A 12,852-nucleotide genomic window follows, 5' to 3' on the forward strand; every position below is an offset into this window, starting at 1 on the left:
CAACCCAGGTAGGAAGTAATTCGGTAGCGGTAGGAAGTAATTCCTTAAAAAGCTGCGTGCGCTATGAACGCCTAGCTTAGCCGGATAATATAGAGCGCCTTGAGCACCTAACAAGGTGGATATGTGCGCAATATAAATACCCTATATTATTAATATTTTACCACTTTACCTAAAGTTATGCTTTTAGATTTGTAAGTACATGTTGTGAGTACAAGTTTACACCAACAGTGCGAATTTGATAACAGAATTCTACTATTTTCATTACTGTCTTTTGATTTAGCACCTTGGCTTCTGGAGAAAATATATTTTTATCCTCAATAGATAAGCATCAGAAAAGGATATAAAAATGTACTGTGCAAGAAACGTTTGTGTTTCTTGTCCAATTTTTATTCTTAAACATGTTTGAATCCCAGCCATGGCGTAATTTCCTTCAGCAAGGAATGCATCCACATTGTGCTGCACTCGACCCAGGTGAGGTAAATGGGTACCGGCAGGAAGTTATTCCTCAAAAAGCTGTGTGCACCTGAATAGGTAGCCTAGCTTAGCCGGGTAATAATAACAGCAGGGCCCGCTGGGAGAACAGTTTTCGGAACTGAAGTGGCTACCTGGGTAAATATACCTCTATTATTATTATTATTATTATTAATTTGTAAAATTGGACATTTCACTAAGTTTTTTTCAAAAGGAGCCAAATCCATGGATATCGGGTTCTAGATTCTTAAAGGAAAAGTCCACCCCAACAAAAAATGATTTGAATAAAAAGAAAAAATCCAGCAAGCATAACACTGAAAATATCATCAAAATCGGGTGTAAAATAAGAAAGTTATTGCATTTCAAAGTTTCTCATAATTTCACAAAACAGATATGCTCATCCAAATATAAATGAAGAAACTGATGGCGTCACCAACTCACTCACTATTTCTTTTGTATTTATTACATAAAATATTTCAATTTTGCTCATTGTCATTTAAACGATTTTAAATTCCTCCCTGAACATGTGGCATTACCATTGTTTTAACATTTTGTGGTTCAGTCAAGTTGGTCCTTATTGTCAAATCTGTAAAAATTGAAAAGTTGTATAATTCGAACAAAAGAAATGTTGAGGGACATCATCGAGTCTTTCAAATTCCAAAGCATCATAACTTTCTTATTTTGTAATCCGATGTTGGTTAATTTTTAGCATTATGCTTGTTTGATTCAAATTATCCATTTTAGGGGGTGGACTTGACCTGTAAAAGCATTACTTGATTGATATAAGATGGTGATAAAACATATTGCAACAGCGGTAGATATAACTTAATATACTTACTTAATTAAAAATACTGAATTTACAGAAAAACGGTAAACATGTAGATTTAGCTCCTTTTGGAATTAACAAAAAAAATGATTATAACAATTAAGGCAGTGGAAAACATGCTAAATGCATGTTGTAATAAAAATAAGGTCTCGTGTTTCTCATGGTAACTCAGCTTATTTGAATAAGCAAGATATAGGCTATTTGAATAGTAATCAACCCATCATTAATATGAAAAGTTGTGAGACAGCTTGTTCAACGCTCCATTATCATGATTATAATATTCATTCCCAGGGCTATATTCAGTAAGCTTGTCACTACCGATGAAATACTATTTCATAAAAGACATATTAGACGGCAACTTCTGTTGCCGAGTTACTTGTGCAACTTTGAGTAGCAGACTTTCTATTTTTCCTCCTCGTCGATCGATAAGAAGAATGCATTGATGAGATTGTTCTGATTATACTAGCTTGCTCAGGGATCTTCGTACATTGGCACTTCAACATGAACCCGAATACTTGCTTGAAATATGGATGTTTAGTAGCATAGATGAACGGATTCACACAACTGTTAAAAAGCAAGATGGCGGCTGTCCAAGGGATAGCAGGATCACTTGGTGGAATCATGAGTGAAACACAGTAAGGTGATGCGCATAGACCAAACGCACACACCACAAATAACATATTTTTAGTGATTTCGACTTGGCGTTTATTAAGCCTCTTCCTAACGGATTTACTTTCGTTATGCGGAGTGCCGTTCGGTGACGATCGCTTTGTGTTCGAAACCGATGTGTCGGATGATTCGGACATCGTCATCGTTTTCATATGACGTCGGGTGTGATTGAAGATTTTAACGTAGCATACGACGATGATGATGAGGGGTACTGGATACAAGACGGCTGCCTGGAGCATACTATAGTAATCTGATAACGGGTGGGTGGTCTTGTGAGAGCATGTCTTGTATTTTAAAGCATAACCAAGCTCACCTAATCCACACAAAGGAGGGATCAATGATACAGAGAATGGCACCAACCAACAGATTGTCAAGATAATAGCAATATTCCTCTTGGTATAGATGGCACGATATGTTCTAAGTGGTCTGGTGATAATGATGTATCGGTTGATTGCTATGGTAGCTAGACTATAAAGACTACATCCACCACACGTATACAGTACCAGAGCAGCACCTGCACATACCCAGTCAGGCAGCGGCCATCCATTGAAACTTAATAACGCAACGGTATTCCACGGCAGGACACAGCATGTAAGGAGATCAGCGATGGCCAGGTTGACCACGAAGACGTTGGTGATCGTCCTCAGTTTCCTACTGAGTGCCACGGCTAACATCGTCAATCCATTACCGGTAAAACCAACGAAGAAAGCGATGATGAAAATGACCGCCAGGATGATTCGCTGCACTGGGTCATTGAACACGAAAGTTCGACCGTCGTTCCCAATTGCCGTGGTTGCCGACGTCGAAGTCCATGTCTGGTTGATCACAATCATAGGCATTGTACCGGTCTCCATTGTCTGGTAACGAAAAGATATATATATGTAGAGATAGTTATTGTAAATTAAAGATAATCAAATTAAATAATGATGTAAATATACTGATGTGAAAGAATACTACGGCTGGAGTCACGATTTTCTCATTTTTAATACATCTTTTATTTTATCATCTTTAGAAAATGATTCATTAAACGGAACTTACTAAGTATAATGTAATTTGAATTCTAATCGGAGTTCTCGCTTTGATGGTCTAAAAGAATTGCCATGGAAGCTAAATGATTAAATGAATTCATAAGAACAAAAAAAAACATGGCTAAAGAATTGGAGCATGAAGAAACAAACCCACCAAGATTGTATTCTTCAAACACCCATGTTAAACTCAAATACACAATTTACAATCACATTTATCTGGAAGAGAACACACACACCTGTCGCCGAAACAAGGACCTCTGAAATAGACCTGCTCAATCACTTATTCGATCTATATTCTGACAAAATACCTATACTGCCTTCATGACTATATACATACAAATCATACCAATGATTATTTCTTAGACGTAAACCTATTTAGAAAGTGACTAGACTAGTAGCCATACAGGAAATTGGAATAGCAAAATCATCGTTATGATCAAAATGAAAACATAATTGTGACGTCGTTTTGGGTGGGCGTGGCAGTTGACTGATGTCGTTACAACAATCACATTGTCATTGTGTACACAGTATGAAAACAGAGTGAAACGTACAGGCCAATGAACAAACGAGGAGTGTTGGAGTACATTGTGATGATACAGAAAGCCAGTCAATGTTTGCACTTATTACATAGGGAGTGTTAAGAACGACTGGCGATCCTTTCTAACGCGCTAAACCATCGCCAATGAGCATTTTGGGGTGCTACCATTTACCAAAAGAAAGGATCACCATTCGATCTTAAAGTTTCTCTTAACTTACGAACAGCTTTATGAAACGACTCCCTGATGTCTTTGTATGACATTTTAGCATCTATAGATAGCTAAATTACGTTATATGCATAAGAGAATAAAATCCCTGAAAAGTTCCCTCATCCCAAAGCCGGGGGGGGGGGGGTTACGTGTGTGTTTTGATGATATGGACTTCATATTTTCAATGAACGGCCTTTTTCTGCGGCCTTCGTCGCAATCGACGGCCGAGATCACAAGGGGGGGGGGGCTGAATCAGTCGAAATAGCCCAGTCTATTTAGGGATTATTCGTTATGTTTGTAAATTTACATTACAACATAACTAAGGGGTTGCACTATGTACATTAAAATGATTCACAGGCTCTTATCTCTTAGCGTGTTGCTGATTAAATGGGATCTTGTGTTAAGTATTTCTCATCAATCAGATGTAATACAATTTTCGTGTCTTCCATTAGCGATCACAGTATTTGAGAAATTAAACACTGGATAATCAAACAATCTCTATGCGGTTTTTATGTCTTGTTTTGTTTACTTTGAAGTTTGTAATAAAAATAACATATTATTTGAACGAGATAAAGAAAAAGAATATTACACTTGCAAATAATTTTGATCTTAAATGTATTATCTCTGGGTAGGGCCTTTTAAAGGGAAGGAAGGAGGTATAGGGAAGGAAGATTAAACAGAGATGTCTGGGAAGCATTTCATCAACACGTTTGTCCGATCTGACAACTACTAGTCCTAAGCTAGGTCTGTTCTACTTTTCAGTTGATCAATAACACAATCATCGACCTCTACGGCCGAAATGAAAACAGCCACACGATTTCTTACCCTCATCATTGGTAAAGGGGCGCTATCACTGGGGATGACGCGGAGGGGAGAATGAAGCAAGGGGAGAGAAATAACAAGTACACTAACGTCTAGAATCTAGACCAGGGGTTCTCAAACTTTTTCCATGAAGGGCCAGATTAAACTCCAAGAAAACATGAAAGGGCCAGGGTGAAGTGGATACTTAGAAGGAAAAAAATGTGCGCGAAGTGCAAAGACCCTTGCGGTTGGGGTCCTAGATGCTCTCTTGTGCAATCTGGCGCTTATTTGGGAGCATTTAATCCAACATTAACAAACTGTATAAGAGTTTCATATGGAACGCAGGCAAAATTAGAAAAGATTCCAAAATACAGCGAAGGTCAATATTAAAGATTACAAAATTGTAGTAATTTGTTAAAAGGAATCTAGATTGTACCTATACATACCTGGTATTGGGAAGACAGATAATGTCTTAAAGTATCAATTTTTTTTGTAGTCAAAGTAGAATGAATAATAGAGCATTCTGTTGTAGACTCTATCAAGGATGTCAGTCTCCTAGTCACTTTCAATATGGGAAACGTGACAGTCTGTCAGCAACAAGTTGCTTGAACCTTGGCACAAAAGGTGAAATTGCCAAATGTTCACTGGTCAAGCAGCCCCCCCCCCACTTTTTTTTCCAAAACCATGTACAAAAACGTAAAAATTACCATATGATTGTGATTTTCTTGGCATGGCCAGCTGCCCCCCCCCCCCCACTTTGAAAACTGTTCCGAGGCTCCTGTCAAGGTACTTCGGTATGAGTTAGTTCATTGAAATGTTCATTGTGGAAAATGCACTTTCTAAACTTTGTTTAAAAGTCAAATTAATTTGACTGCCATTACTTTTATTACAATTAGGTCTACATGGATTCACAATGCAATCATATTGAGCTATGTTTCATATCGAGACTTAAAAGTAATTTTAAAAAAAACAGCAGAGCCTCGCGGGCCGGAATGAGAAGCTCCACGGGCCGGATCCGGCCCGCGGGCCGTAGTTTGAGAACCCCTGATCTAGACTAACAACATATGTACTATGGAAGTTTAAAAGTGCCCCCAGAAGACGAGGAAAAGAATCAAGGTGACAAAAAGACGAGATCTTCGATCATGTCAAGTCTATTTATTTATAATGAGAAGATTAGATATGATCTTGTCAGGTCGACTTATTTAGGACGAGAAGAGAAAAAGACAAGATCCTCAATCTCGTCAAGTCGTCTCCGTCAGGACGGGAAGTCAAGAAGACGTGATCCAGATATCGTCAAGTTGACTTATTTAGGGCAAGAGGACAAGATCTCTTTCTTTCCTCTCCCTTCTCCCGGTTTTTGACCAGGTTCACACAGAAAAAGCAAAAGTGTTGGAAATATAAAGAGACAACTTCAGAAATATAGACAACTGCAAATTAAACGAAACGACTGATTATAGTCTATCGCGAATAGCCATCTTGTATTCTTGGCACCCACAAGTTGACTTGCCGAGTTTCAACAACTCGTCAGCTTGTTTTCTCGTCCTGACAAAGTCGACTTGATGAGATTGAGGATAAAGACTTCTTATCTTCTCATCCTAAATACCTTGACTTGACAAGATCGAGGATCTTGTCTTCTTTCCTTTTCTTCTTTCATCTTGACTCTTTTTTTCTCGTCTTCTTTGGGCACTTTTAAGCTTCCGTATAGACTACTTTCCTTGATTCTTAGAGGCATGCCATCAATACATGAAACGATCCTTTGTCCCACCTCACACAAATACCACGTCACACCCGTTGCTTAAAAAATACCCACAATATCATGCAAAGAATATCCTTTTGAACGTGCAAAATGTTATTGAGGGCAATGACAAGAGATATAGATATTTTAAGAATCCATTTTCCCATCCTAAATTTTCTTTCTTTCCTCCTTTTTCAATTTTCAACTTCCTTATTTCTTTCATTCTTCTTATTTCCCTTCGACTCTTCTCTTTCGTCAGAAAGTTTGACAAGTAAAATACTCATCCTCTTCTGCCCCATGCCTCGACTGTATATGGTTATTCGTAATGTGCATATATTTGGGTTTAAATTTTGTTTTAGAAAGCAACTGACTACCTCCCTTCCAGTAATACTGTATCTAAACTTAATGTCAGTCATAACTGAAGCTTATGCCTAAACATTTTTATATAGTTAACCGGAGAATGAAATAAATCAATCGGAAAAACAGGGAAATGTTGTTTTCAGTTTCTGAAAAATGAAATAAAAGTGAAACAGCTCAGTAGAAAATGCGTTTTCCATTTTTAACCAGGAACCTGAAAATAAAAGGAAATTCAACCTTTGAATTAGTGTTAACAAAGTTCGACGAAATAGAGTTTTACTTATACTTTTTCTTCCTTACAATATTATACAAATAATGCACGTAAGCGCGGGTATGCAGGGCAAAATGGTGAACGATGTGCAAGAGGAGCCAATCACGCCAATGGATATATCTCACCGAGGTTCCTAGGACCGAGTGCGGTATATCCATTTCGCGAGGCCGAGTCGAGTTATTTAGGTCGTCTATGCACAAAAATGCGTGTATAGTTTGTTTTATACAACCCTACCCCCTCACCTATGTTACTGAGTTGCCCCGAATTCTATCATACCATTGATCTAAATTCTAGATAATTCCAGAATTCGCACTATCCTACACTTTGCCGTCAGAGTGCAGGATGGTACATTTGGTATGACGTCCAGAGTGCGGGATAGTGCATTTTAGATGCAATAGTGCAATTCGCTGAATATCATGTGATCTGATTTGGACCAATCAGATTACAGAACATTCTTGGGAGTTGTATAATTCCCCCTAATTGTTTTAAGTGTTAATTACGAAACTATAGACTTCGTCCCATCCGTTAATGATTCCATTGATGATGATCTGGATCATCCAGAATTTCCATCCGTTCATAATTATCCATAGTCGTTATCAATAACATTCAAGGTGATTAATGTTAGTGGAACAAATTCATTGGAATATATTGAATACGCAGTAAACTACATCGCATAGCTTCTGTTCACTTTGATCGTTATCTGTTGTTTCGCGAATGATGCTAACTGCTTTTATAATTTGAATTAAAACTCATCAATTGTCTAAATATGTGTGCATATTAAATATCAATAAAACACTAAACCGTTTACAGGATGACAATTTTACCTTCTTTTACGGTCCTTCCAACCTCTGAAATATTGGAAACTCTTATGACAATCTGGAATCCAAAGTACTGTTCGAAAATCTCCGAGATCCATTAGAGACCTACCACCAACAGTAACCCTATGATCTGAGTCACTATTTAGCACGCGTTACATTTTCCGTAATTCTATTTCAGTATTTTTTCCGGTGACTCTGTCAAAGTGCTGAATATTTTCTATATTAAGATATTTCTCTCACTGGTAGTATGATCGCTTGGGTTGTGCATGACCATGGACCTATTACGGAATAGGTCCATGGCATGACTAAACAAAACAGCAACATTCTAATTCCTATAGCCCCCCCCCCACACACACGCATAAAAAAGCAACAGCGATCATTGCGATGGATATACTTTATAATAAGGAATTTGTAATTTATAGCTTTATCATTCATAATTATTTAGCCTTGTTATCATGACCATGTATTTACTGTTACTTGCTCGATTTTCGTAAATCATGTTTTGCATGCCCTTATATGTTGACGGTATATACCTCTTCTACCCCATACCACCACCATCACACCGATCCCCCCCCCCCACACACACACACACCATCACAAGCAACAATAACAACTATACTACTACAGATTATGTTTCATCGATGTTTCTTGTAATGAAACATCACCTAACAGAAACAGTAGACAAGGTAGAAGAAGATTAATACTAAAGATTCTGTTATTTATTAGTTACTCCAGTTTGCTTAGTTGATAGCATCTCACCACATTAATTTCTTTCATAACCAAAAGGCTAAGATAAATCGTTGGCCCGGATGTAATTGATGAAGGTTTTTTAACCAATAAAAGCGAATCCGGTTAAGGAATACTAGGCAGTTATTGACCGGTATTACCAGTTTAATTACCCTGATAGCTACCTCATTGTTGCTAGCGATAATTAGAAAGTCTGAGTTCTAAACACTGGCTAAAATCCGGTCCGAGCAGTAGGGGGGGGGGTGGTAGCAATATATTGATATTAACAATTCAAAATTTGTTGGAAACCCCCACATCAAGGGCTACGTATAAGGGGGTACAATTGACAATGTACATAAAGGCCTATAACTATTTTTCGATAGCTATAAACTAATGGTTTACAGTAAGTATCAATATGCGAGCGAGCGAAGTGAGGGAGTAAATTTTCAGTAGTCGAAAGACGAAATGATGTCCAAATCAAGTGGTGCGTAATTATCACACAACGGGCAATGTATGTATACTGTAAATGCGTACATTATATACTACCATCACAGCCTATCATGAATTTGTTTGATGGCTATATCGTAATGGATGTGTTAGGATATGAAGAAATGAATAACAGTATATATCAATATGCTAGCGAGAACATTGTTGATAGTAGGAAAACAGAAGATGACCAGACTTGTTTTTGAAGGGGTGTGTAATTATGGGGCAAAGTATGTCCACCCCCCCCCCCATTCACGATAGTGTATTCAAAGGATGTTTTGGTTTATAATCAAATTTGTAATCATAATAGTCATTGGAACGATATCATTAGGAGATATAACGAAGGGATTTGTCAAGGCCAAAATCTTGTAAGATTATAAACATATAGATTGAGCGCGAGAGCGGAGCGATCGCGCTAGAATATTAGCAGTTTTAGAATGTAAAATTGGGCAAATTTAAGCAATTTGACCGCATTTAAAGATGAACCCACACATTGACAGTATCATTTGATGATTAAAAAAATATTGTTTCTGTCTTGAAAAGTGTGGGAGATGATGGTACATGAAACCCCCCTCAGGAAAGTGTGTGTGTGTGGGGGGGGGGTGTATCCCTCTCATCTCCCCCGGGATTTACGCCCGTGGTTCTACAATTACTATAATAGACAAAGATTTCTTGGTTGCTGTTTGTTATGGAGGGCATATACAATACATTTTCTACGTACTTAGAAGCGTCTGCATCGTGGTGTGAAAACGTTCTAATTCAAGAAAATGCGGAACTTTGGTATCGATTCACATATATATATATCAGGGTTTTTTTTTAGTTTAGAACTTAGACTTTCTAATTATCGCTAGCAACAATAAGGTAGCTATTAGAAGGGGAATTAAACTGGTAATACCGATCAATAACAGCCTATTATTCCTTAGCCGGATTCGCTTTTATTGGTTAAAAAACCTTCATCCGGGCCAACATTCTAAATTGAAAAGAAATTTATCAGGTTATCAGGTTGCTTCTAGAATTAAGCTTTTATGAAAAGCTGGTTTAGGGTCCTGATTGATTGCAGGTTAATCGCGGGGTCTTTTCGGTGGTCTTTAATTTATTTAACTACAAGTACGTGTTGGGTTGTTAACATCTCTGTTTCTTATTAATGCGCTGGCTGGCTGATCTTTTTTCATTCTTTTCTTTGAAATGTATGTTACTACTGCCACTTTCTTTATTTTTAATGCTTGTTATTACTACTGCTGTTTTTACATTTATTGTGTTTATCAATTATGCCAATGATATGCTAATATTTGGATTATGTTTAAGTTTGTCATTGCAAAACCAATAAAACCTATAATTAACAAATGCAGTGTTGAATTAACAGGTAGATCAATCCAGTCATGTATGATGCTATAAAGTTGACCCTTTGACTTTTTAACACCGGAAGTAGTTTGTCACAGAGTTTCCGTTCGGGCTACTCCACACACCATCCACCCTGTCCGAAGTACTTTTAAAAAAAGATTGTGCTCACGATTATCAAGGCACTTTATTGGCGCCTGGTGGGGGTGTATCTATCATCTTCTGACTTAATTATATGGCTATGATCGTTAACATACATCGGAAGAGATATCAGTGCATCCGGATACATTAATATCGGGACTAGGTAACCCATAAATCCATGGTAATTACAACGTTATATAATCTACTATTGATGTAAAACAGATAGAGGAGAACTGACATATCATAATATCTGAAAAAAGACTTGAATAACTGGTAAGTCAGTGATACGATAGAAAGTCATTCATGCATGATATCTTTAAAATATATAAGGTGATTTGATTGGTGGATCTACAGAAGTTCATGATTATTTTTATTGATCCAAGAATACCAAGATATTCAGCTTCCGATGACTTACAAATACATACTAAAAGCGTAGAAAATACTATACCAATTACAGGTATATTATGCATGACTTCATGAAATTATAAAAGGGGGTTGGATAAGTGTGTTTAACTCCGTGGCATGCATGGCATGGCCCTGGGGAAGCGAGGGTATTAGGGGGGTAATACCCATTTGAGTTCATAAATAACAAGTCTGCTAAATAAAACCCCACGATTACATCAATTTTGACTTTATAGCATGAGCCTGTATCATCATATCTTTCAAATTGCAGAATAAATAACTGTTGTCCTTCAAACTATTGATTAAATTCATAATCGATTCAAAAGCTTACCCCCCCCCCCCATTCACTGCACATCAAATAGAGTGAGAGTGGAAAATAATTATGTATTGCAGGTATATGAGCTCGATTGAAAGTAAAAAAAAAAAGAATACATGAACGAAAAATCAACATACATGTATTATTCGACCAGCATGGTCACAAGAACATCAATGAAATATGTTTTTGAAATGGAATAAGAAGAAAAGAAATTCCCACCTCAAAAACATTTTTAAAAAAAGAAACACGAAAAAAAATGGCTCCTATAATATGAACAAATAAATCAAAGTTTAGCTGATAATCGGTGAATGACCTTATGAAATAACAAGGTTATGTTCCATAAACTGAAAGAGAACAATTTCAAAATAATAACTATCACGTCAAAAAGTATGTTTTATGTTTGTAAAAATGAAATAATTGTTATTGATGAAGTAAATTCTATAAGAATAAAACCGAATAAGTTTAGGTCAAGGATTGATACGTGTAAGGTGTATAAGCAAATCGTGTAAGGTAAAAAGTACATTTCATAAGATTTCGGATCATGCGAAAATAATTGACATCTACATTTATATTTACCTTTGCTTGTACCTGGATAAGTATTAATATTTGTAGTCTAGCGGTCCAAAAGGAACATTAAGGATGACATCAATTGATAATTATCATATCAATTATGATCCAAACTAATAAGGACAGAACTAGTTCATGGTTAGTGGGCGTTCCAAATGATAAATATACAACTGACAAAGTTATAGACGAATGGCAAACAATGAATCCTCTAAAATCAAACAGCTAGTCAGACATTCTGAGACTCCGAAAGAGATTATGTGGACGTCATCAAGTCAACTTCATTTCATAGCAGAAATGAACTTCTACAAGTTAGGTTTTCTAGACGAGAATGTCAATCGAACGAAAAACGTAAGTTATGTCCATAACGTCAGTGAGAAAAAGAAGTTTTTTGACGAAGAAATACACAGACGCTTATACAACTTACGAGACCTTCTACAGTATTTATAAATCAATGCCGAATCACAGCCACACTACTTCTAAGAGAATCATAATTGTGTTTGCTAACTGGTGAGTTGGAAAGAACTATTGTTATCCTGATATCATAACAATAACACACCTTGTGTGGCCAGCTGAGTTGTGCGCGCCAATAGGCAGAGGACTACGCAAAACTCAACGAGTGGGCGTGCCAATATCACACCCATCAGCAGACGATCAAATGACCCAATTCATTGGTTGACACACCAGGTCCTAAATAAGTTTGGTTATTTGGTTTGATATACAAAGTCATATTTCAATTTGTTTACCTCTCGTTGAACTTAACAACCACATATCTGGTATACAGACAGCAACAGAATTAGAGTTTGGTGCTAATTTTAGAAAAGTCATGAGGGGGCCAATATTTGTACCCTTTTTGGAGTAAACACCTTTTTTTGTATCCAGAAATTAATATATTATTTCACTTTTTTTTCATTTACATAATTTTCTTCAGTGTGCGTGTTTTTTTTTCGTTAAACTGTGGGGGTGCAAATGCCTGGAGCTTGTACATCAGTGTTTTACATTTCCCCGAGTCAATGTAGAAGTTCTCAAGAACAGTAGGTAAATAGGAGTGTTGGTTCACATGACATTGAGTATGCGCATGTCCACTCTTGGGTGCAGGCAAGTGCATTATGTTTTATATACACGTTCCTTTTGACAGTTCAGTCGTGTATTTTTTT

At 37.0% G+C, this 12,852-nt stretch overlaps 1 protein-coding gene across 2 annotated transcripts; it reads right to left on the minus strand.

Annotated features, from left to right (window-relative positions):
- Positions 1-882: 882 nt before the first annotated feature.
- LOC121426734 (alpha-1D adrenergic receptor-like) lies at positions 883-12,463 on the minus strand. Of its 2 annotated transcripts, none has more exons than XM_041623114.1 (2): positions 11,708-12,463; positions 883-2,823 (listed from the first exon to the last, which is right to left on the minus strand). In XM_041623114.1, exon 2 carries the CDS (start codon positions 2,818-2,820, stop codon positions 1,645-1,647), a length of 1,176 nt encoding a protein of 391 aa, XP_041479048.1. In that variant the 5' UTR covers positions 2,821-2,823; positions 11,708-12,463; the 3' UTR covers positions 883-1,644. The 2 variants fall into 2 exon arrangements, with proteins under 2 accessions (XP_041479048.1, XP_041479049.1); XM_041623115.1 differs by lacking the exon at positions 11,708-12,463 and adding an exon at positions 7,729-8,071.
- Positions 12,464-12,852: the final 389 nt, after the last annotated feature.

This window comes from Lytechinus variegatus, chromosome 13, assembly GCF_018143015.1.
Source record: "Lytechinus variegatus isolate NC3 chromosome 13, Lvar_3.0, whole genome shotgun sequence".
NCBI classification, from domain to species: domain Eukaryota; kingdom Metazoa; phylum Echinodermata; class Echinoidea; order Temnopleuroida; family Toxopneustidae; genus Lytechinus; species Lytechinus variegatus.

Bases quoted from the DNA above. Each gene is read 5' to 3' on its own strand.
- LOC121426734 (XM_041623114.1), bottom strand. From the start codon at position 2,820: ATGGAGACCGGTACAATGCCTATGATTGTGATCAACCAGACATGGACT.